Source organism: Bos javanicus, chromosome X (assembly GCF_032452875.1).
Source record: "Bos javanicus breed banteng chromosome X, ARS-OSU_banteng_1.0, whole genome shotgun sequence".
NCBI lineage: Eukaryota > Metazoa > Chordata > Mammalia > Artiodactyla > Bovidae > Bos > Bos javanicus.
The window spans coordinates 34089006-34110566 of NC_083897.1; the positions used below are offsets into that span (position 1 = coordinate 34089006).

The 21561-nt window shown below is 42.5% G+C and overlaps 1 protein-coding gene across 6 annotated transcripts in view; it reads left to right on the forward strand.

Moving 5' to 3' along the window:
- The window catches only part of MTMR1 (myotubularin related protein 1), a 61018-nt gene that overhangs the window by 16358 nt on the left and 23099 nt on the right, over nt 1–21561 (forward strand). For 2 of the 6 annotated variants that reach the window (XM_061408714.1, XM_061408711.1), the window contains exons 3-11: nt 1021–1044; nt 1669–1695; nt 7026–7101; nt 9511–9605; nt 9998–10105; nt 14561–14662; nt 14980–15063; nt 15908–16057; nt 17506–17694. In XM_061408714.1, coding sequence (XP_061264698.1) covers nt 1021–1044; nt 1669–1695; nt 7026–7101; nt 9511–9605; nt 9998–10105; nt 14561–14662; nt 14980–15063; nt 15908–16057; nt 17506–17694 — 855 coding nt within the window. Of the gene's footprint in view, nt 1–1020; nt 1045–1668; nt 1696–3200; nt 3252–7025; nt 7102–9510; nt 9606–9997; nt 10106–14560; nt 14663–14979; nt 15064–15907; nt 16058–17505; nt 17695–21561 lie in introns of all 6 variants that reach the window. The other 4 variants (XM_061408713.1, XM_061408715.1, XM_061408712.1 and 1 more) reach the window with 3 other exon arrangements.

Genomic DNA, 21561 nt, shown 5'->3' on the forward strand with positions numbered 1-21561 from the left:
TGGGCTTTAATTCCCTTTGAGCTATAACATCCCTTAGTTCCGACACCTTTTTTACTTCAAAGAGTATTTTCTTTTAATAGCGATACAATGATGTTTTCTGAAGTGTGTCCTCATATTCACGTGATCCTCTTATCTATCCTGAGTAAAACCTGTGAAGCTAATAAGAACCTCCAGTGATTTTTTTTTTTTTAATGATGTTTTCCATAGAACCTCTGGCATTCTATTGTATGTAATGATGATCGGATTTCAGAGTTGAGAGTGAGGAACAGATGATTCAAGCCTTCCTCAGACTGTTAGCACTGTTCGCTTTTCAAAAGTTCCATTGGTTCTCTGGGCCGTTTCCCGAATGCTCCTGCTGCACGTTTCCATGTGCAGCAATCGGGGCTGGGCTAACGTGAGAGAGGCAACTTCTACCTCTGGGGCGGCCATATCAGGGGGTTTATTTCTGGAGTCCCAAGTGCAAATTGGAAATAGAATTCCTATAGAAACCAGATTAAGATTGTGCTTAACTAGGCTTTGTGATCCCATTAACACCGTGGCTGAGCTGTGCTCCGCGCCAGCTGTGGACGTTTTTGTGGTTTCTTGGTTCGGTTTTGTTTTGTTTCTGTGGGATGGTTTGGGAGCAGAACCACCTTTTTATATCATTGTTTCTATGGGGAAAATGTGTTCAGTATTCCAAACAGACACACAAATGAACTTTTCAAACACAGCCTGTTCACACTGTCTTGTAATAGCCCTTGACAGAAGGGGTTTGTATTTAAAATAATGTAGTTTGTCTTAGGCTAAGGGCGATAAGTTTCTCCAAATCATAGACTTGCCTGCAAATTACAAGACAAATGTGTTAGGATTGATTGGATATTGAATGAAACTTAGAGGGCAAACATGTTAGCATCGACCTGCTGGGTTTTATTTGGAGTATTACGATGTTTCTTAGAGCATGGGCTGGAGAACTTAACAGCATCTTTCACAGGTCAATAGTGATGTGTCCATGATGATGATGTTCTGTGTTTTAACTGACAGGTTTTCAGGAGGCCTGATATAAGGGTAAGGATATTTGGTTTTCAGCACATGGGCCTCCGCCTTGTGTGTCTCTGTGCTTTATCGGACACTTAGTCTATTTAGTATTCTTTGCCTTCTCACTGGTTTTATGAGTCACTCAGATCAATTCGCTCTGCTGTGTCATAGCTTTCAGTGTTCACTAGAAATGCTTTATTTGTTATGATGTTTTCATATGCGAAAAAGCCAATGTGTGTGAGGGCAGGATGCTAAAATTTGTTTCCACTGTGCAGTACTGACTTTTGTTGTGTTACAGGAATTCTGACCAAGTGGGTATTCATGGCATGGGGTTTATAAGTCTAGGCCTATAGAGTCCTGTTCATTTAACCTTGTTCATCACATAATTCATGCTAGAGTATTTATTAACAAGAAAAACAACAAAGTGGTCAGTTGTCCATCCTGAGTAGGCAATCTAAGATTTCAAGTCTTGATTACAAGATCAAGTAAGATTTCATGTTTGCATGCTGAATCCCAAAAGCAGAAGTGCTAATCTCGAAGATGAATTTAGCAAAATCAGCCCCATTTAGTATTTCTTAAAATACAGACGTAGCTGTTAGAGCTAGTGGATTATAGTTTATATTTTCCTCATGATTTTCCTTCCCTTTATTTCAGAATATTCATAAAGCAAGACAAAGATTGGTAATGTGCATGCATTTAAACCTGAGTATCAGATGTTGAAAATTAACCTTGTTCCATTAAATGAAAACAATGTGGATTTTGACAGAATCATTTAGTGACTTTAGTTTTAAACTTTTAAAAATAAGCAGGTTAAATCAAATTCTTGGATTCTAGTAGGTTTATCTTTGTTTAATTTTGTTTTCACCACGTTTTCTTTTGCTCATGGGCATCATTTTCTTTCATTGATTCACATTGTTAACTACTAGTGTTTGGCTTTACACTTGCATGGACTTTTAAATGCTATGTGGGTTTTTTTTTTTTTTTTTTTTTGGTTGTTGTTTGGTCATTCATTCTTCTGTTTTTAAAAGTTTTATCAAAGAATGATTCCATTTTCTTTGTATTAAAAAAATGGAAATTTCAAAAAACTGGCTGTGTTTAACAATTTGTCCTGCTCTGAAGGGTAGCAGTACCGTGTACTAAATTCAACCTGATGATAAAGTATAAAAATATTTTAAGTAGCTATTTTATTTTACTGACAAAAATGAAAGGTGGGAAGAGTAAATTCTTTTAAAGCTTTGCTACTTATTCACTGATTGCCTTTTAAAGAAATATAGTCCTTGGGATCAAAGTTTCTTGAAGGAAAAATATATTGATGCTAAATTTTAATATTTTCAGCCTCAGAGACTTGATATAACTTTTAAAAGGGGTTATAATTTTGTCATCTTCAATATTCATGCTCATTATACCACAGGCTAAACTAAAAGTCCAAGTTTTTACGGTTTCAAAAACTCATTCTATAAAGAAATTAAGAATAGTAATACATGTAAAGATATTGGAAAATTTAGATAAAGATATGTGATATTTTAGCTATTTTTTGAAGCACGTTGATACTGTAATTAGAAAGATTTAATATGATTTTGAGTCATAAATCACAGTATTTAATTAGCAATAAGCAATAAGTAACAGAGCATTTGTATGTATCTGCATATGTATGACCCCAGCATGTGATATGCACATGTGCATGTGTGGAAATGTTGTTAATTCCAGTGGCATTGACCTCTGGGCAACATAATAGTTCCTTTTAAAAACACATGTCTACGAACCGCCTTTGGATTTTGGCTGGATTTTGGTGGCTGCCTGGTCTCTGTGGTCTGTTTTCTTTTTTATGAGCATGTTATGCATCTATGATTTTGATTCTTTGCTGTACGCTGCAGTATTGCTTGATTTTAAAAAGACAGTACATTCTGTGTAACCCATGATGTTTGTTGCTTTTCATTTTACACCCCAACACAAACACAGAGTAGATACTCCATTTTAGGCTGAGGATGCTATAGATGGCCTCCATGTTCTTTCCTTAACTCCAAGGGGGAAAATGTTGGGATTTGCAAAACCATGAAAGGTGTGTTACATGCTTACTGTCTCTTTAAGAAAGAACTTCTGTCCTTTCACCTGTCTGTTTGCACGTGTTTCTCTCCCCCCCCCCGCCCCCTTTGCCTTTTCTTGTCCATGCACCTGGTGCTGTGCAGGAGATTCAGGAAGAACACAATGGCTACCCTTCTGAAGCTGAAGCTGATCAGGTGGCAAGTTGTACATGTTCATCTGTTTGTAGTTACAGACCGTGCATTTAGAAGCCATTTCATACTAGATTTCTAGGCAACCAGCAAATGCTTTTTCCACTACAGTAGCACTCTCCTGTCCAAGTTTGGTAGATTCCATTATGACATTATTTGCAAAAATTGGTTTATCCAACATTTTGTCAACCAGAAATTTGTTCATCTCTGCCTCTCAGTTTTCCCAAGTAGATTTACTGATGGGAATAATGAGCCTCAGTCACAACACGATTCTGTAGCGCCTTCACAAAGACTTAGAGGGGCAGATGCACACACTCAGGGTGCTCCTCAAGGGTGCAGACTTTGCTTTATTCAAATTTGCAAGGTCTGTACCCAGCACAGCACCTAGCATGCTGTAGGTGTTTATGGAATGAGTTCCATGTATTTTGTAGAAGAAAAAAAAAATCATTCATCGAGGTTTCTTCAGTACTTACTCTTTGCTCACTACCTCTGGACTCTGGAGAGATTTAATGTAGCAGAGTTTTTCCCAAAGCTTATGTAGAAACTGAGTATATGAAACCTCTAGAGGAGCTGCTCCAGGGAAGCATGGCAAACTCCCAGTGCTCAGCTGTCCCTTTGCCCAGCCCACCCTCCTTTGGTGACCTTGGAAGTACCTTGCAGAGGCCCATTTGAAAACCACTGCTTTCGGCAGGCAACTGTTACAGAAACTATCCACCCAGCAGCCTGGGTTCAAGAGGAGAAGGCAGTGGAGAGCCAGCAAGTTGGTGACCTTATGGGTCACCAGCAGAGGTCTGGGCTAAGATCATCAGAGAGAATTCCTCAACCGGGCAACACTTGGAGCAGAGGCCCCAAGAGGGCTGGGTGTATTCACGAGACATATTTTATCCATAAGAACATTCCTCTTTGATGATGTACATGGGTTGGATAAATCAAGGGTCAAATCATGTCCTGTGCAACTTGGAAGTTGCAGTCAAAGCTTAATATAGCACAAGTGTGCGTCCTATCTCCTAACACCGGCTTTTTAGAGGGAATCTACTGTCCTCACAAAACAATGAGGCTTTAAGATCCATTCTCCTCTCGAATTCCTATGCTAAAGCTGAATGTCTTTCCTGTACACAGTGAACTTTTTATAGGGAGATCTGAAGCAGTGGGATCAATGATTTGTTTTATTCTGATAGTTGCCTTTTCATCATGTACAAAGCACGTCCCAGATTTAACTATTTTTAGTGAGAGGTTTGTCTCTATCCCATCAACACGTTTCATGCCTCATATAAATGCACGAATATTTCACGCCAGATTTAACGTGACTGTTAGAAGAGAAACCTTTGATCCCTAGCCTCTATCTTGAGAGTCTTGTACATTCTCAAAATGGTCCAGTCACTGCTGCCTCCCATCAATGGCATCTTATTAGTTAGTCCTGGGTTGAGGACTTGAAAGTGTGTGAAGTGACTTGCTATAAAGTGAATCAGACTTTCCCCCACCTCTTCCAAATTCAGTTGATTAGAACAGCTTGCTTTAGTAAATATATTTAAAAATAACCTATTCCCATTTATTTTTGAATATCAGTTAACGATTTTAAGTGTATATGATAATATTTAGCCATTAAAATAAGCTTTAAAAGTGTAACATTTGAAGTTATTTAAAACTTGAATATTGATTAAAATTGCTTTCTCACTTTGTAACTATATTATAAAATCAGTCACTAGGTTAGGCAATAAATTAAAGAAAGCAGACTTTCAAAATAAGGCTTCTGTGAAGATTGGTGATTTTTAGTGTTTCTAAAACTGGACATTGAAAAGTATAAATATTGGTTTATGCTTTATTGTGTCAAAGCTGTATTTCCAAAACAGGTATGAGTATAAATGTATCCACAAACATTCTCTGTGTCCCCTTTAACAGTTTTCTGCATCCCTAAAAATGTTGGTTGAGAAGTATCTTAAAAACCAATCTGGACTAAAAGTTTAAACTGAGTAAAATTGCTTGGAGGTGATGATGAACACTAGGAGGAGGAGGAACTGTGTCATTTTGTGCCCTCCCCAAACAAATATCATTTGATCAACATTTAGCATTGAATTTGCTCTTTATATTTTGACATTTTCCCTTCTTATTTTATAAAATTGGATGAACCTACTATATATAGTGTTTTTAAGTGTTCCTTTAAGACCCTTTATAAAATATATTGAAGTATTCTTATAACTTGGAGAAGGAAATGGCAATCCACTCCAGTACTATTGCCTGGAAAATCCCATGGACAGAGGAGCCTGGTAGGCTACAGTCTCTGGGGTCGCAAAGAGTCGGACACGACTGAGCGACTTCACTTACTTACTCTTATAACTGTGAAAAATAATTATTTTGAATTTTCAATAATTTTGACTAGAATTATAAAAGATACCAGTTTTAGTATTTTGCTTCATAAAATTATGTTGAAAACTTAGGACTATCTACTCTGTTTTCTGCCCAACACTAGTGGCCTCCTGATGTTAACAGGTACTTTTTGGAGAAAGCAGCCCCTGATGGACGAGGTAGGGGAAATGCAGCATACTCTAGCGCCCTCTGGCGGATTCGGCCTGCATTAACATGCTAAAGATTTGTCTCACTAAAAAAAAAAAAAAAAAAAAAAGAACCCAGCTAAACTTGTTTCCTTTAACCCAGCATTTCCCAAACTTTTCCAAATAAGTCCTGTTTGCATCTCTTGGGAATTTAGTGCTCTATGAAACACAGCTTGGGAATTGCTGAGGTTTTGAAAACCTTACTCTTATTCATGACACATTATGTCAGAGATGCCCGGAGAAAGTGATCGGTTTTCTTGGCAGTATCTGACAAGGTGGCAGTACCTTGGAATAGGCACGAAGTTCAGGCTGTGGTCCCTAGATTTTTAGTTCAAGAACACCATTTTCTCAGCTCCCCTGAGTTATCTGGTGCTATCCAACCAGGCTTGCCAGAGACTGGCTCTGTTGGTTCATAGTGCCAATCTGGACATTTAGAAATGTGGGCATGTATCCTTCCAGCCATCCAAGACATCCTTTTCCTGGTGATATTGTAACAGGAAGCCTGAGACCTCTTTAGGAATTTGCTCGGTAAGCATGGAATCAGCAGTGTGAACTGACTGGGGAGAAAAGCCTGATGAACAACACAGCCTGCTCCACAGGAGTGGATGAAATGCTCTTGTCTGCCAGATGAGGGCGCACTCTCGTGGCCTGTATACACACTGACAAGCATGCTCGCCTGTCCTCCCTCCTGCGCGTTGTGCAGCTGCAGGAAGCTGGGTTGGAGTAGGGAAGCTTTCTTATTTTATAAAATAAGGCTTTATAAAGTAGGGCTTTCCTTAGTAATAGACCCTCCCTGCTTTCTTAAATTAGACTTTGGGGTTTCCCACACACTCTCATAGCTAAGCCATTTCTACAGCTGCTTAAGCATCTGCATCTAATGATTTTATTTGTACTAGTTTCACGCTCAGAAGGTAACCTTTTTTGACCTTACTTCCAAATTCTGGAGGCACCTTGTAATAGCTGTCTGTGTAGTGATTACAGTATCTATCTGTCATGTCAAACCATCTCTGTATTAATGCTTTCTAACTGTGAACTTTAAGTATGTGTAACAATTTGTTCGACTATGCAGCATGGTGTCCTGTGATGCAGAGCTTTGAAATTGTCTTGTAAGGGGAGGGGGGCATACATTTTGCACGCTTCTGTAGCCTCGTAGCAAGAGCACAGAGCACTACCATTCTTCCCAGGTCTACAGATGGAAAGGGAGATTTACTCATGTTTGGTTTCTTGCCAGGCTCTAAGGGATGGAAATAAGCTGGCACAGATGGAAGAAGCGCCACTTTTACCAGGAGAATCAATCAAGGCCATTGGTAAGTTTAACGAGTACATTTTGCTTATGGAGATCCGTAAAATGACATGGCACATTACTCGTAAGCACAGGTGATGTATGTGCTGAAGATCAGCCAGATCCATTTAATTTGGGGACAAATGGATGAGACCTTGTCCTTCTTCATGTCATCATGACCCTAAGAGACAAGGGCCTATAGAGGATCCCTTGAAGCTCCAAGCGAGTCTTGGGTGGCAGTACCAACTTTGCCCCATGAACTGAGGCAGGTGAGACTCTCACGGTGATGTCAGTTTGATGATTTGTTGGAAGCCTTCACTAGAAGGAAAAGGTCCTGAAGGATGATCCACATCATACTTTCAATGGCAATTTAGAGAACTTGGCAAAGAAATTTTAGTGGCTTTTAAGAGTCCAGAAAGTACAATTTTAGTGCAGGAAAAGGGCATGTGTGCCCACCCTGGTTTATAAGGGCAGAGGCCTGCAGTGGATGGCTAGGCATTTCAGCTGGCAGTCCACTGTGCCAGGCTGGGTGGGAGGGCAGCCAGCTGGGACCACTTCACCTCACGATTGCCAGGGTTAGGGTTGACAGCCTGGTTTGTGAGGCTCGGTGTCGCCTTCTTCCCTCCTGGCTCCCTCCCAAAGGCACGTGCCCAGTCCTGGAGTATGGTCATGTTGTGTTTGAGTAGCTGGGCTCTCCTGCCAGGACCTTCACACACATTATTCCTCTGTGATAGCCTACTCTTGGCTCTGGGCTCTGTTCATCCCAACCTGAGTTTTGAAACGGTTTCTCTCTTGGGCTTCAGGAACTTCATCCACTCCTGGTGCTCCACCGGCCTCTCTGGCCTTTCGTCCTCTGGGAGCGTTTCTAGCCCTGCATCTGTGTTGTTTTGGGAATGATGGGACTAAAATGCAGAGTTAATTCTGTTATGCCTCTCCTACTCCAGACAAACAGACTACACAGATTTAAAGTGAATGTGAAGAGTTTTGACACGTTTATACACCTGGGAAAGCACCATCACAGTCAAGATAATGAACATACTTATTACCTCCCAGAAGTTTCCTTAGGGCCCTTTATAATCCCTCTCACCCATGCCTTCTTCCCCTTTCCCAAGCTCTAGAGGGTTGTTGATATTTTCTAGAGTTTTATAGAAATGGCATCATTGAGTATGTCTTTATGTCTGCTTATCTCATTCTGCTTAATTATTGTGATATTCACCCATATTGTGAGTGCTGTGGTCAGCAGTCATTCCTTTTCATTGCTGAGTCGTATTCCATTGTGTGGATACATCACAGCGTGCTGATCTGTTCACCTGTTGACAGACACTTGGGTTGTTTCTGTTGTTTGGCTATTACAAATAATACTGCCATGAACTCTGATGAACAGGTCATCTCTGGCCTCATGTCCCATCGTCCTCATGCACCCTTGGACCCAGCCACACTAACTAACCTCTGGCAACTTGTTGACCTCTCCTCCCTTCCCCTTCCCCAGCCTCCCTGCTGAATTAAGTCATTCCTTTACTGACCTCTTATCACATCAAGTCCACATGGTTCTGATAGCATTTATCAGGCTCTGTGGTGATTTTCTGTGTAGTATCCCTCAGGGGTTGGTTAGTTACCTGGTGAGTAGTAAGGAATCTTGTCATTTATACCTAGAATCCCAACAATAGAGCCACTCAGTACATAATGAGTTTTATAAAAGTTTAATATAAGTATTTTGAGAACTTGGCTGAATGACAGCTTTAGTGCTGTTATTTATCCCCTCGGATTCATCAGTAACTGTGTCCATTCTTGAGCTTTCAGTGGAATGGTACTTTTAGTGGAATAGCACTTTGGGAACATTGGGAAGATGTGGTATCTTTGTGACTGGTGTGAGCTTCCCAACGTTCATAGGAGTCATATGTGTTGTTGATTTTGATATAAAGGATGTTGATATTGATATAAACATTAAGAAATATGGAAGCTGATGAAGAATTTGAAGCAAAGAACTCTTTCCCCACTTCATTGACATGGTTTTGGTTTTTGCCATCTGTAAAGCAGTTTTTTTGGAGATGCTTCGGGGGACAGTGTTTAGCTTTAGTTAGTTTTCATTAGTAGTGATTTATGAAATGTAGCCCAGGATCTTCAGAGTTTAATTAATATGTTTTTGAATGTGATTAATTTATCACTCAGGGAAAATGTGAACTCTTTGGAAAGAAATGACAAAATGTAACTTATTATGAGGCTCTTTACTTAAAACCTCATTAAGTAGCAAATCAGACTTTTGTTTTAAAAATGGAATTTTGTTAGAAGATTATCCATCTATGCCTTTGTTTAAGGTAATGAAAAAATTTAATTTCCTAGAAAACTAGAATCACATATTTGTGGAAACTCATGTTAAGATTTATTGAAACACAAGCCAATGGCACTAGATGCTATTTTGGGTTTTTTCTTTCAGTGAAAGATGTCATGTATATCTGCCCATTTGTGGGAGCAGTGACTGGCACGCTGACAGTGACGGACTTTAAGATGTACTTCAAGAATGTAGAGAGAGTGAGTATTTAAAAATCAGTTTTATTTTTTACAATGCTGCAGAAGAAAGCACATAATGAAGATAGTAAAAAGTATCCTGAAATCTTACCACTCTGAGAGGAACTGAGAGTCAGTTTTAAAATGTGCCCATTTTAAGATGTGCAAGCAGATTTTGTATGTTGGAAAAAAAAAGGCCATTAAAGTAACACTTTCACGGGGGTGGGGGGTGGGGTTTAATTATACTCTTGACATCTACATCACCAAGCAGGTGATAAACCAGACCTTAGTGTCTTAGCCAGAACCGAGACGAAAATCAAAGTAATAAGCAAACATGTTTTTAGCCAGTGAAGACTTGAGTTGGAAAACTCTGTTGACTGACACTGATTGGCATTCATGTTCATCTGTTAACCCAGGACCCACATTTCGTCCTCGAAGTCCCCCTGGGAGTGATCAGCAGAGTTGAGAAGATTGGAGCACAAAGCCATGGAGACAACTCTTGTGGCATAGAGATTGTGTGCAAGGTACTGTGCAGACGGAGAGAAACTGAGATGGGGCGGCCAGCTGGAACATCCTTGGGCTCTTGGATAGTAAGAATAATTTGGACGTTAGTCGCTCAGATGTCTTCAGGACACAAACCTCTTCAACCTTTCATCAACCAATTCAGACCATTATATAAGCTGTTGAAGTAAACTGCTTCTTTTTTTTTTAATTTATTTTATTTTTAAACTTTACAATATTGTATTAGTTTTGCCAAATATCAATATGAATCCCCCACAGGTATACCCGCGTTCCCCATCCTGAACCCTCCTCCCTCCTCCCTCCCCTACCCTCCCTCTGGGTCGTCCCAGTGCACCAGCCCCAAGCATCCAGTACTGTGCATCGAACCTGGACTGGTGACTCGTTTCATACATGATATTATACATGTTTCAATGCTATTCTCCCAAATCTCCCCACCCTCTCCCTCTCCCTCTCCCACAGAGTCCATAAGACTGATCTATACATCGGTGTCTCTTTTGCTGTCTCGTACACAGGGTTATTGTTACCATCTTTCTAAATTCCATATATATGCGTTAGTATACTGTACTGGTGTTTTTCTTTCTGGCTTACTTCACTCTGTATAATAAGTTCCAGTTTCATCCATCTCATTAGAACTGATTCAAATGTATTCTTTTTAATGGCTGAGTAATACTCCATTGTGTATATGTACCACAGCTTTCTTATCCATTCATCTGCTGATGGACATCTAGGTTGCTTCCATGTCTTGGCTATTATAAAAAGTGCTGCGATGAACATTGGGGTACACGTGTGTCTTTCCCTTCTGGTTTCCTCAGTGTGTATGCCCAGCAGTGGGATTGCTGGATCATAAGGCAGTTCTATTTCCAGTTTTTTAAGGAATCTCCACACTGTTCTCCATAGTGGCTGTACTAGTTTGCATTCCCACCAACAGTGTAAGAGAGTTCCCTTTTCTCCACACCCTCTCCAGCATTTATTGCTTGTAGACTTTTGGATCGCAGCCATTCTGACTGGCGTGAAGTGGTACCTCGTAGTAGTTTTGATTTGCATTTCTCTGATAATGAGTGATGTTGAGCATCTTTTCATGTGTTTGTTAGCCATCTGTATGTCTTCTTTGGAGAATTGTCTATTTAGTCCTTTGGCCCATTTTTTGATTGGGTTATTTATTTTACAAGCAACTCCTACAGCTCAACTCCAGAAAAATAAACTGCTTCTTTTCTGTTGAAGTGTTCCAATTAACATGGACCTGTAACCTAGGTGGTGACATGATTTGTTACATTTCAGAGAAATCCAGTGGAAAGCAGAGATCAGTATTTTTTTTTTGCAATTTGTCATTATAAGACTAGTTTTCAGTCAGAGACTTCCTAAAGGGACAGTGGGCATGTGTGTGCTCAGTTGCTCAGTCATGTCCTACTCTTTGCGACCCCATGGACTGTATCTTGCCAGGCTCCTCTGTCCATGGGATTTTCCAGGCAACAATACTGGAATGGGTTGCCAGTTCCTCCTCCAGGGGATCTTCCTGACCCAGGGACCAAACCCGCATCTCCTGTGTCTCCTTCATTGGCAGGTGGATTCTTTACTACTGAGCTACCCAGGAATCCCTAAAGGGACAACAATATTCATAAATTCTGTGCTTAAAAACACAGTTGAGTTTCTTGTTGGAATTTGCACCTGAGCCATGCTTAATTTTGATTTTGTCCTTTTCCTCCAATGGATTAAGTAAAATTTGTGTGACAGCTTTGGTGAGGACTAATCATTAAAGATGAACATGAATTTGAGCCAACTCTGGGTGATGGAGGACAGAGGAGCCTGGCATGCTGCAGTCCATGGGGTTGCAAAGAGTAGGATACAACTGAGCAAATGAGCAACTGAACAACAACAAAGTCATTTAAGAAACATCTTAACTGATACTTTGTTCCAATGACTTTGCCTTGTGGAATACAGTTCACTAACAACCTCACCTAAAATACCAGGCAAGAGATCCTGCCTGCAGCACCATCCAGGTCCCTTCCCAGTTTGGGGTTTGGATTAGATTCCTGCCAGTCTGTCTGCCTCCATCATATCTCTGAATGAAGCTCTTGCTGGTTGGCCCTAGACTGCAGTTGAGCCCATGTTTTCAAATAAGCCTTTACTATGCTGGCTCAGAAATCTGCTGGCTTCGTAGCATCCCTCGAGCAACATGTGGCTGTCCTCTCCTTGGGTCCATGGTGGCAGTCCTGATTCTCCAGGATTCTCCGCAGGCAGAGCAGTGGGAATCCTTTGCAGAACTTAAAGCCGAGGGTGGGGTAGGTGAGTCAATTCTGTAATTGTGGAACAGGTCATTTCCCTACTGAGAACTCTTCAGTAGCTGCCCGTTACCCTTGGGCTAGAGGGAAAACACGGAGAACCCGTGGTGTGAGCGGGCTTGCTTTCCTTGGCAGCTCCCACTCCAGCCCGCCTCCCCTTGTTCTTGCCATCCCATTCCTATAGTTGCTCCCACCCGCCTTGGACCCCGCCAACCCTTGCCACACTCAGATTCCTGGGGCTTCACACATGCTCTGTCTTTGCTGGCAATGCCTTTGCCTCTGAGCTGCTGCTGCTGCTAAGTCGCTTCAGTCGTGTCTGACTCTGTGCGACCCCATAGACGGCAGCCCACCAGGCTCCCCCGTCCCTGGGAATCTCCAGGCAGGAACACTGGAGTGGGTTGCCATTTCCTTCTCCAATGCATGAAAGTGAAAAGGGAAATTGAAGTTGCTCAGTCGTGTTCGACTCTTCGCGACTCCATGGACTGCAGCCTACCAGGCTCCTCCATCCATGGGATTTTCCAGGCAAGAGTACTGGAGTGGGGTGCCATCACCTTCTCCCTCTGAGCTGAGCAATCCTAAATAGTAAGTCAGCTCAGTCAGCAACTGGGGAGCACGTGTGTAGCCAGAGTAGCTTGGCGGGATGGCACAGCAGGAAGTTATGTCACTTAGGCAGGTGTCCTGTAGCTGCTTTCCTACGATATTTGTGTGTGTGTGTGTGGTCAAGGCGAGCCTTTGTGAAAAGCAGTTTTAAAATGTTCTTCAGTGTAGAATTGCCAGGACCATGCTTAAACAGCTGATATGCAATTCAAAAAGTACAAAAACTGTGTAGCAAAAAGTGTTTCTCTCCAGCCACCCTGATCCACTCTGCAGGCACCCACTGGCACTGGTTTCCATAGATGGCCTCTGCATACAAGCCTGTGTCTGAAAATGTGAATGGTCGTGTGTTACACTCATTGTTCTGCACCTTTCTTACCCCCCTCAACTATTATCTTGGAATTCCTTGCTAGCAGTACCTAATGAGCCACTTGTTGTTTTCATTAGCTCTGTAGTGTGCCATCAGTGGTACTGTAGTTCATTGACCCAGCCCTTATTTATTGATGGGCATTTAGGTTATTTCCATTCTTTCACTGTTACAAATAATACCACAGCAATACCTTCCTCACTTCCCCAATTGCTTTTGCTTTAATTTGTTTGTGGTCATATTTATTTTTGAATTCCGTGTAAGATTAAAGAATGAGATTCTTGTGTTTTAACGGAGAGTGTAGGCTTAGAAAGGTCAGGGGGTAGTGCTCAAGGCAGTCCTGGGAAGACATTGTACCCTTTGAGCCACCTTGTCGGCCTTGCTTCTGACAACTTCCACTTGGGCTTCAGGCTGACAGGTTGTGTGGCAGGGGGCTTTCAGATACTCATCTTGAGAAGCAACATTGTAATTTCTGTAAGGAAGTCACTGAGAGTCACCGTCTCTACATGACACAGAATCCTTGCTCTGAGTTCAGAGGAGAAACCTCTGTTGCATTTCTATTGATGGATGGTGCGAATTCCATAATTGACTCTTTGAGCAGCTTAAGCCAGAACTGAGTTTATGGCACACCTTTAGCACAGAAGGGCACAGCACTTGATGTACCACTTTTATGTATTAACCTTACTCCTGGTTCCATCTGATGAGTTTTCCCCTCTAACACCTCCCCTTTGTTCCATTTTCCTCAATTTATTATCTTGTTGGAGGTGTTTTGTGAATTGCCTTTTGTTAGTTGGAGTAAAATGGAGTCCAGTCACCACTCGGTGTCTACCAGGGACTAGTTACAGGACACCCCCTCGCCAGCAAATACCAACATCTGGAGACATGAATGCCCAAATGTAAAATGGCATCATATTTGTATACAGTCTCTGCACATCCTCCTGCGTACTTTAGACCATCTCTACATCATTTTAAATACCTAGTGCTATGTCAGTGCTATGTAAATAGTTGCTTGACAAATTGTGTGTTTTGGAACTTTTTTCCCCAATGTTTTTAATCCATGCTTGGGTGAATTTGCGGGTATGGAGTGTGCAGATATGGAGGGCCAACTATGTTTTGTGAGAAATGAATAAAAATATTTTGTCTCTTCATACCATGGGGTCTACCTCATAGGTACTCAATACATGTTGAATAAATGAATTTTGCTAATTGTTTGACAGGATATGAGGAACTTGCGACTTGCTTATAAACAGGAAGAACAGAGTAAACTCGGGATATTTGAAAACCTCAACAAACATGCATTTCCTCTTTCCAATGGGCAGGTAAGTACATGGAAATAACCTTCTTTTTGTGTGGGTCTGAATGCCTTCGTGGCAGTCTAAAAATGTCATGTTTAGTTATTCTTTCTTCCAGAGGTTTCCTTTATCTCTTTTCTCTCTGTTGGTAACTAACATTGAGTACTTAAAGTGTGTCAGTTCTGTGTAATGATGAAGAAAACTTCAAATTTGTTGTTTTACAAAATTTTATAGATTAAAGTAGGACTCAATACATTCAGCTCATACCTGAATGAAAAGCTTTAGTAGTGTGCCTGTGACAGTGCAAAGATGCTAACATGTCTATTTTGTGCTTTTGTATCCAGACACTCTTTGCCTTCAACTATAAAGAAAAATTTCCAGTGAATGGATGGAAAGTTTATGATCCAGTATCTGAATATAAAAGACAGGTAAAGTGTGCTGCTTATCAATTGGAAAATAATAGGTTGAGCATCTTTTTCCTAAAAGGGTAGAAATGTAGTGGAGAAGGAACCTTTTACAACAAGTTGTCCATGGGCGTAACTCACCTAGTCTGTCAGTTCTTCAGCTCTGGATGCCCATTCTCCTTGCACCACACCTTCAGCTGTGCCACTGTTTGTTCTTCCTTTTTTCAGAGGGCAAATGGAGTACCAGGATGAGGGGGAGGGGTTACAAAGAAACCAGCCAGATGGTTTTTATTAGATATTCTGATAGTAAGTTGATTAGTAAGGATAAAGCAATGGCTTAAATTAGATTATGAGTAAAAGACGTGGCTATGTCAGTCCGATGGCATTTCTCTGCCTAGAAGTTCTTTAGTGCATTGTTAGTTTGAAGATATTCTAATGAGACATTATTTTCATGACATTTACTTTTGGTCTGCACCTTAGTTTTGGTACAGTGACTTTATATTCCTTTAGACATTTTAAAGAAGTTTCTGTTCCTCTAAAGGACTTCTGTGGGTACTTTTAAAGAACACTATGCTCACTTGTTATAAAAAACATGACAAGAAATACATAGGACTGGAATTCAAGTATATAATTTGCATGTTTTAGTATGTTTGGAAATCATGCTTCATTAGATTTTTTAAAAAATGAATTAGGTAGGCAATGGCTTATATAAAATAAATGTATATTTAATCTTTTAAGCAGTAATGAAAAATGAATTACAAATGGATTTTACTAGAAAATAATTGGATGTGGTTCATGCTTAGTACTTTTGAAAGTGTAAAAATATGGTCCCCACACACACCACCAACTTTCCTCTGACACCTTGCAGGGCTTGCCAAATGAAAGTTGGAAAATATCCAAAGTAAACAGTAATTATGAGCTCTGTGACACCTACCCTGCCATCATTGTTGTGCCAACTAGTGTAAAAGATGATGATCTTTCAAAAGTAGCAGCATTTCGAGCAAAAGGTAGAATCCCGGTAAGTAATAAACAATGTTATTTAGATATGAACATATACTTATTTAGATATGAACATATACTGTATTGGTCTAATATGGGGAAAAGCAAGTTAGAAAAAAATCTCATGAAGAAAATGGAAAGTAGAAAAAGAAGTCTATAAACCTGAACATATCTTTGATTCTCAAGAACTATCTATATAAGCATTTTGTCTGCCTGCTGTGACCCCACCTGCCATGAGTTCATGTTACTAAGTACCAGGGTAACTTCAGTCATGCTTTTAAAACATGGTATATGGATAGCAGAGGGCTAAGCTTGCTAATGTGCTGACAGTTTGTGTCACTGGTGTCACTGAGTCATCCTGGAGAAAATACATTCTTTCTTAGATACTGAGGGGAAGGCTGTACCTGTACTGGGAGGGCCACCATTGCAGAAAGAAATAGTAGCCAACAGGGGGTGAAGTATTTTAAAAGATTTGTTGGTATACAAAAAACCCTGCACATGTTTAGTGGATCCAGTTTGGTGAGTTTGGATATATGTGTACACTGGGGATACATATTAGGGAGGGAACCACAGTTAGGGAGGGAGTGCATGTCTTGAGCCCTGCATGTGCCATGTGGTTGACCCCAAGTGTCTTGGTCACTGGAGGAAAATGGTAGGTTTGGGGACATAGCTTTAGATTTTACAAGAGACTGTTTACTTTGTCCTCATCTGGCCACGTACACCATAGTTGAGATCCAAGTGTTAATTGCCCAAACGTGTCTGACTCTTTGTGACCCCATGGACTATAGCCCACCGGGCTCCTCTGTCCATTGGATTCTCCAGGCAAGAATACTGGAGTGGGTTGCCATGCCCTTCTCCAGGGGATCTTCCCAACTCAGGGATCAAAGCCGGGTCTCTTGCATTGCAGGCAGATTGTTTACCATCTGAGTCACAGCTGAGATTCAAAGGTGTTTTTAAATGAGGAGACAAAATCAGTCGATCAAATAGAAATGGGCTTGGTGTTAGTCACGGTTTGACTTAGTTTCTGTTTTTCTTAGAATCCTAGAATTTTAAACGCAAAGGAAATTTTTTAGAGCTCACTTAGTCAGACTCCTTTCTGCCTAACCCAAACATTGAGTCTCATGGCTACTTTCACACTGTTTCAGGCTGAACCGTCCCTTTTGACAAAAATACTAAAAGCAGGTGTGCTTAAGAACTTGGTGGCTCAGTGCTAAAGAATGTGCCTGCCAATGCAGGAGACGCAGGAGACCTGGGTTCGATCCCTGGGTTGGGAAGATCCCCTAGAGAAGAAAATGGCAACTCACTCTAATATTCTTGCCTGGAGAACTCCATGGACAGAGGAGCCTGGAGGGCTACAGTTCATGGGGTCGCAAAGAGTCAGACATGACTGAGAAACTGAGCATACACACAGGTACATTAGAGCACATCTTGGTTTCCATACTAATACTTGTTGCTTTCAAACACTAGGTGTTGTCATGGATTCATCCAGAAAGTCAGGCAACAATTACCCGTTGCAGCCAGCCGCTTGTGGGTCCCAATGATAAGCGCTGCAAGGAAGATGAGAAGTACCTGCAAACAATAATGGATGCTAATGCACAGGCTCACAAACTCATCATCTTTGATGCCCGGCAAAACAGCGTCGCCGACACAAACAAGGTACTGCAGAAGCTCTTCCTGTGAGCTGTTTCTAAAGCTTCATGCTGTTCAGATAGCCCCGTGAAGGTGGACTCCTGCGGAGCAGCCCACAGTGGGCCTCCTAGATCTCCAGCCCTCGTAAACCTGGTCTTCTCATTGCCCCTCCACAATCCTGTCTGCTGACCCAGAAAGTAAAGACCCAGAAAGAGAATGATCACCTAGAGAATCTAGTAAGCGTTTTAGTGAAAGGATTGTGAGGCCCATGGAAGTCCCTTTAACCTTTGATTACTTGACCAATTCATATCTGGCCTGAAGCTCTGTACGAATGGAGTCAGCTGTGTGAAACAAGGCACCCAGCTCCGTCCTAGCCCACCAGCTGACAGTGTGGGGCTGTGCGGCCCAGCCTCTGATGCCCTCTTTCCAATGGAAAGGCTCTGAGTGGAGTCCTTTCTATTTCCCACAGATGACTGGCTGACAGTGCAGTCCTGCTGGCAGGTCTGTGGCAGTCAGAGTCCTGGCCCTTCCATGAAGAATTTCAGGTATTGGGATGGTGCAGACAGCCCTTACCATCTCATGTTGTTGTCATTCAGCTACTCAGTCGTGTCTGATTCTTTGTGACCCCATGGACTGCAGCATGCCAGACTTCCCTGTGCTTCACCATCTCCCGGAGCTTACTCAAACTCATGTCCACTGAGACAGTGATGCCATCCAACCATCTCATCCTCTTTTGTTCCCTTCTCCTCTTGCCCTCAATATTTCCCAGCATTAACTCATGCCTACCTGTAAAATGATACTCGGGTAACAAACATGTAATGAGCATGTACTAGGGAGCAGGTGCTGGGGATACTCCAGGGTAGATGAGGCAAGGTGCTCCTTGTAGGCAGAGTTCACTGTTCTGGTGGAGCTTGTGCTACTGGGCCAGACTTCACAGAGGAGGTGGCGTCTGAGGTGGTTTTGGATGATCTGCGGCAAGACACATCTGACATATGCCTGAGCATGTCATTTATGAAAAGGGCAAGAAGGGGAGTGCCTGAGGGCTCCCCTGCTGTGCCCCACTCAGCAGTGCTTGGAGGTATTTGTTTCTCTTGGCAGCTTGTGGCCCTGCTTTCTTCAGTGATTATTCCATTTTTGCCCATGTCCTCCAAAAAGCCAACCTCCTGCCTCCCCATCTCACTGTCGGGAGGAGCCCTTCCCAAGACTTCAAAGAGCAAACAAGCCATCAGGTGTCCCCTTAACACATGTACTGCTGTGGGCCATACACACAAACTGCCAAGCAGCCCCCACCATGGGCCTTGGGGAAGTGGATGTCCAGCTCACATTGAGGGAGCATAGTGGTCACATGGTTGTTTGTACATGACTGTGAGCAGTCACTGCATCTCTTTAGACTGCAGTCACCTCTCTGAACTGGGAGTAACAGCATACCTCCTCCCTAGACTGCATGTGAAGGTTGTGTGGGTGCCTGTCCCTGAGAACTCATTCAGGTTAACTTCACTACTGAACTTTCAGGTCGTTTTCACTACTGACCCAGAGTAGATGGCTCCATGATCTTGGCTCTCATGACATCTCTTGCCCCAGGACCTCTCTCTCTGCAGCCTGGCCAGCTCAGCTTCCTTCCCTGCTTCCTCTCCTTCTTCCTAACTGGCAGATGGCAGCATGCCTCGAACCCAGTCTGGGTCCTCTTTTCTCCTTTGCCCAATCTCCCTGGGCCATCTCCTCCATTGCCCTGACTCTCTCAACACTGCCTCTGTGTTGAGTTTGCCCTCCAAGTTTCTCTCCCGCCCTGCTCCCTACTGAGGTCCAAATGGGATTTCCATCCCATCATCTGGTTGGTATCCCCTTTTGGTTGTCTTCCCAGGCAACAAAACCTAAGCATATCCAGACCAGCCTAAGAGGCAGGGTAGTGACAACCCTTGGCTTTGCATTCAGTTACACCTGGAGTTTCCTCCTGGCTCTGCCCCTCGGTGCTTGGTAGAACCCTGAGCAAGTTACCTAACTGCTCCAGAAGCCTCTTCTGTAATGGGGGTGGGGCGGGGTGGGGTGGGTGGGGGTGACGGTGTCTCATGTAGAGGGCTGCATCAGGATGGAAATGGGGTGAGAGGAATGAACAGTGGTATCAGCTACTGAGGCGGGGAAGCTGGGAGAGGACCAGGACAAGGAGGAAGATGGACAGCACCTGAGTTCCCTCAAGGACCACAAACTCAGTGGCTTAAAACAGCGCACCTTTATCCTCATACCCTTCTGGGATCTGGCTGCGGTGCCCTCCTGAGGCTTTCTGGGGAGATCCGTTCCTTGCCTCTTCGGGCTTCTGGCAGCTCCTCTGTGCATGCGGCCATAGCACTACAGTGCCTGCCCCTGTCTTCACAGAGCCTCCCCCTCCCTGTGTCTCTATGTCTTCTCCTCTTCTCTCTTCCAAGGATGCTTGGAATGGCAGTTAGGGCCCACCCAAGATAACCCAGGATTCTCTCTTCACCTCAAAAACCTCAATCATACCTATAAAAAAGGGGGCACATTTACAGTTGCCAGGGATTTGGTGTGTATATCTTTGTGGGGTGGGGGGAGGCATTTTTCAGCCTACTATAAAAAGTCATGCTTAATCAGTCAGGTCCCCTGGCTCCCCACAGCTGGTGAATCCAGTGACCCATGTCGGTCTTTCTGTGTACTTCCTGTCACCACTGTAGTACTGTCCCCAGGAAACTGTGAAAAACATGATAAAAGCTATATTCATGGAGGCAATCTCTAAACATCCAACAGAGCTAGGGCAGTCCATTATGTTTTATCCCACACAAGGGATAGGAGCCGGACACCAAATTGCATGTCTAGAATGATTTCAACTCTAGTGGTGTATGTGTCTAGGAACCAGACAAGGATATTTATCTGTCCAAGGCCCCATTAGCTTGTCTATATATATCATGTCTGCAAGTAGAGATAGTTTTTCTTCTTACTTTCCAATCTCGATGTGTTTTATTTCTTCTTCTTGCCTAATTGCCTGGCAAGAACCTCAAGTACCATGTTTTGCTTTTTAGTTTTATTTTTTGGAATATCCAGTTGGCTTTATTAGGTGATTCATGAATCTGGCAGAATCCCATCTAGCAGCCAGAAGGGTACTTACTCTCTAGGACCTTGTTAAATAGAAGCGGTGAAAGCAGGAATCCTTATCATGTTCCTAATCTTAAAGGGAAAGCTTTCAGTCTTTCACACTGGGTATATTAGCTGTGGTTTTTCATACATGCCCTGTTCAGGTTAAGGAAATTCCCCTCAGTTCTTAGGTTTTTGTTGAATGATTTTATCATGAAAAACCATGAAAGGATATTGGATTTTCAGAAGCCTTTTCTGTATCAATAGGTCTGATCATGTACTTTCCCCCTTCATTGTGTGTCATGTGGTGTATTATCGACACATTGGCTGATTTTTGTATGTAGACTGATGTAGTGGTATGGATAGCATGTCCCCCAAATTCATGATCCTCTGGGACCTCAGAATGGGACCTTATTTTGAAATTGTGTCTTTGCAGATATAATTAGTTAATATGGGGTCAGACTGGATTAGGGTAAGCCTAAAATCCAATGATGTTCTCCAGTGTTCTTGCCTGGAGAATCCCAGGGACGGGGGAGCCTGGTGGCCTGCCATCTATGGGGTCGCATGGAGTCGGACACGACTGAAGCGACTTAGCGGCAGCAAAATCCAATGATGCGTGTCCTTATAAGAAGGTCGTGTAGCGACAGTGACCCAGGGGAGATGGCCACATGACAATGAAGGCAGAGATTGGAGCCATGCAGCTACATGTCAAGTGGCCCCCAGAGTTGCCACAGACCCTGGAAGCCAGAGCCTCTGGAAGGAACTAACCCTGCCAATAACTCAATCTTGGACTTCCAGCCTCCAGAGCTGTGA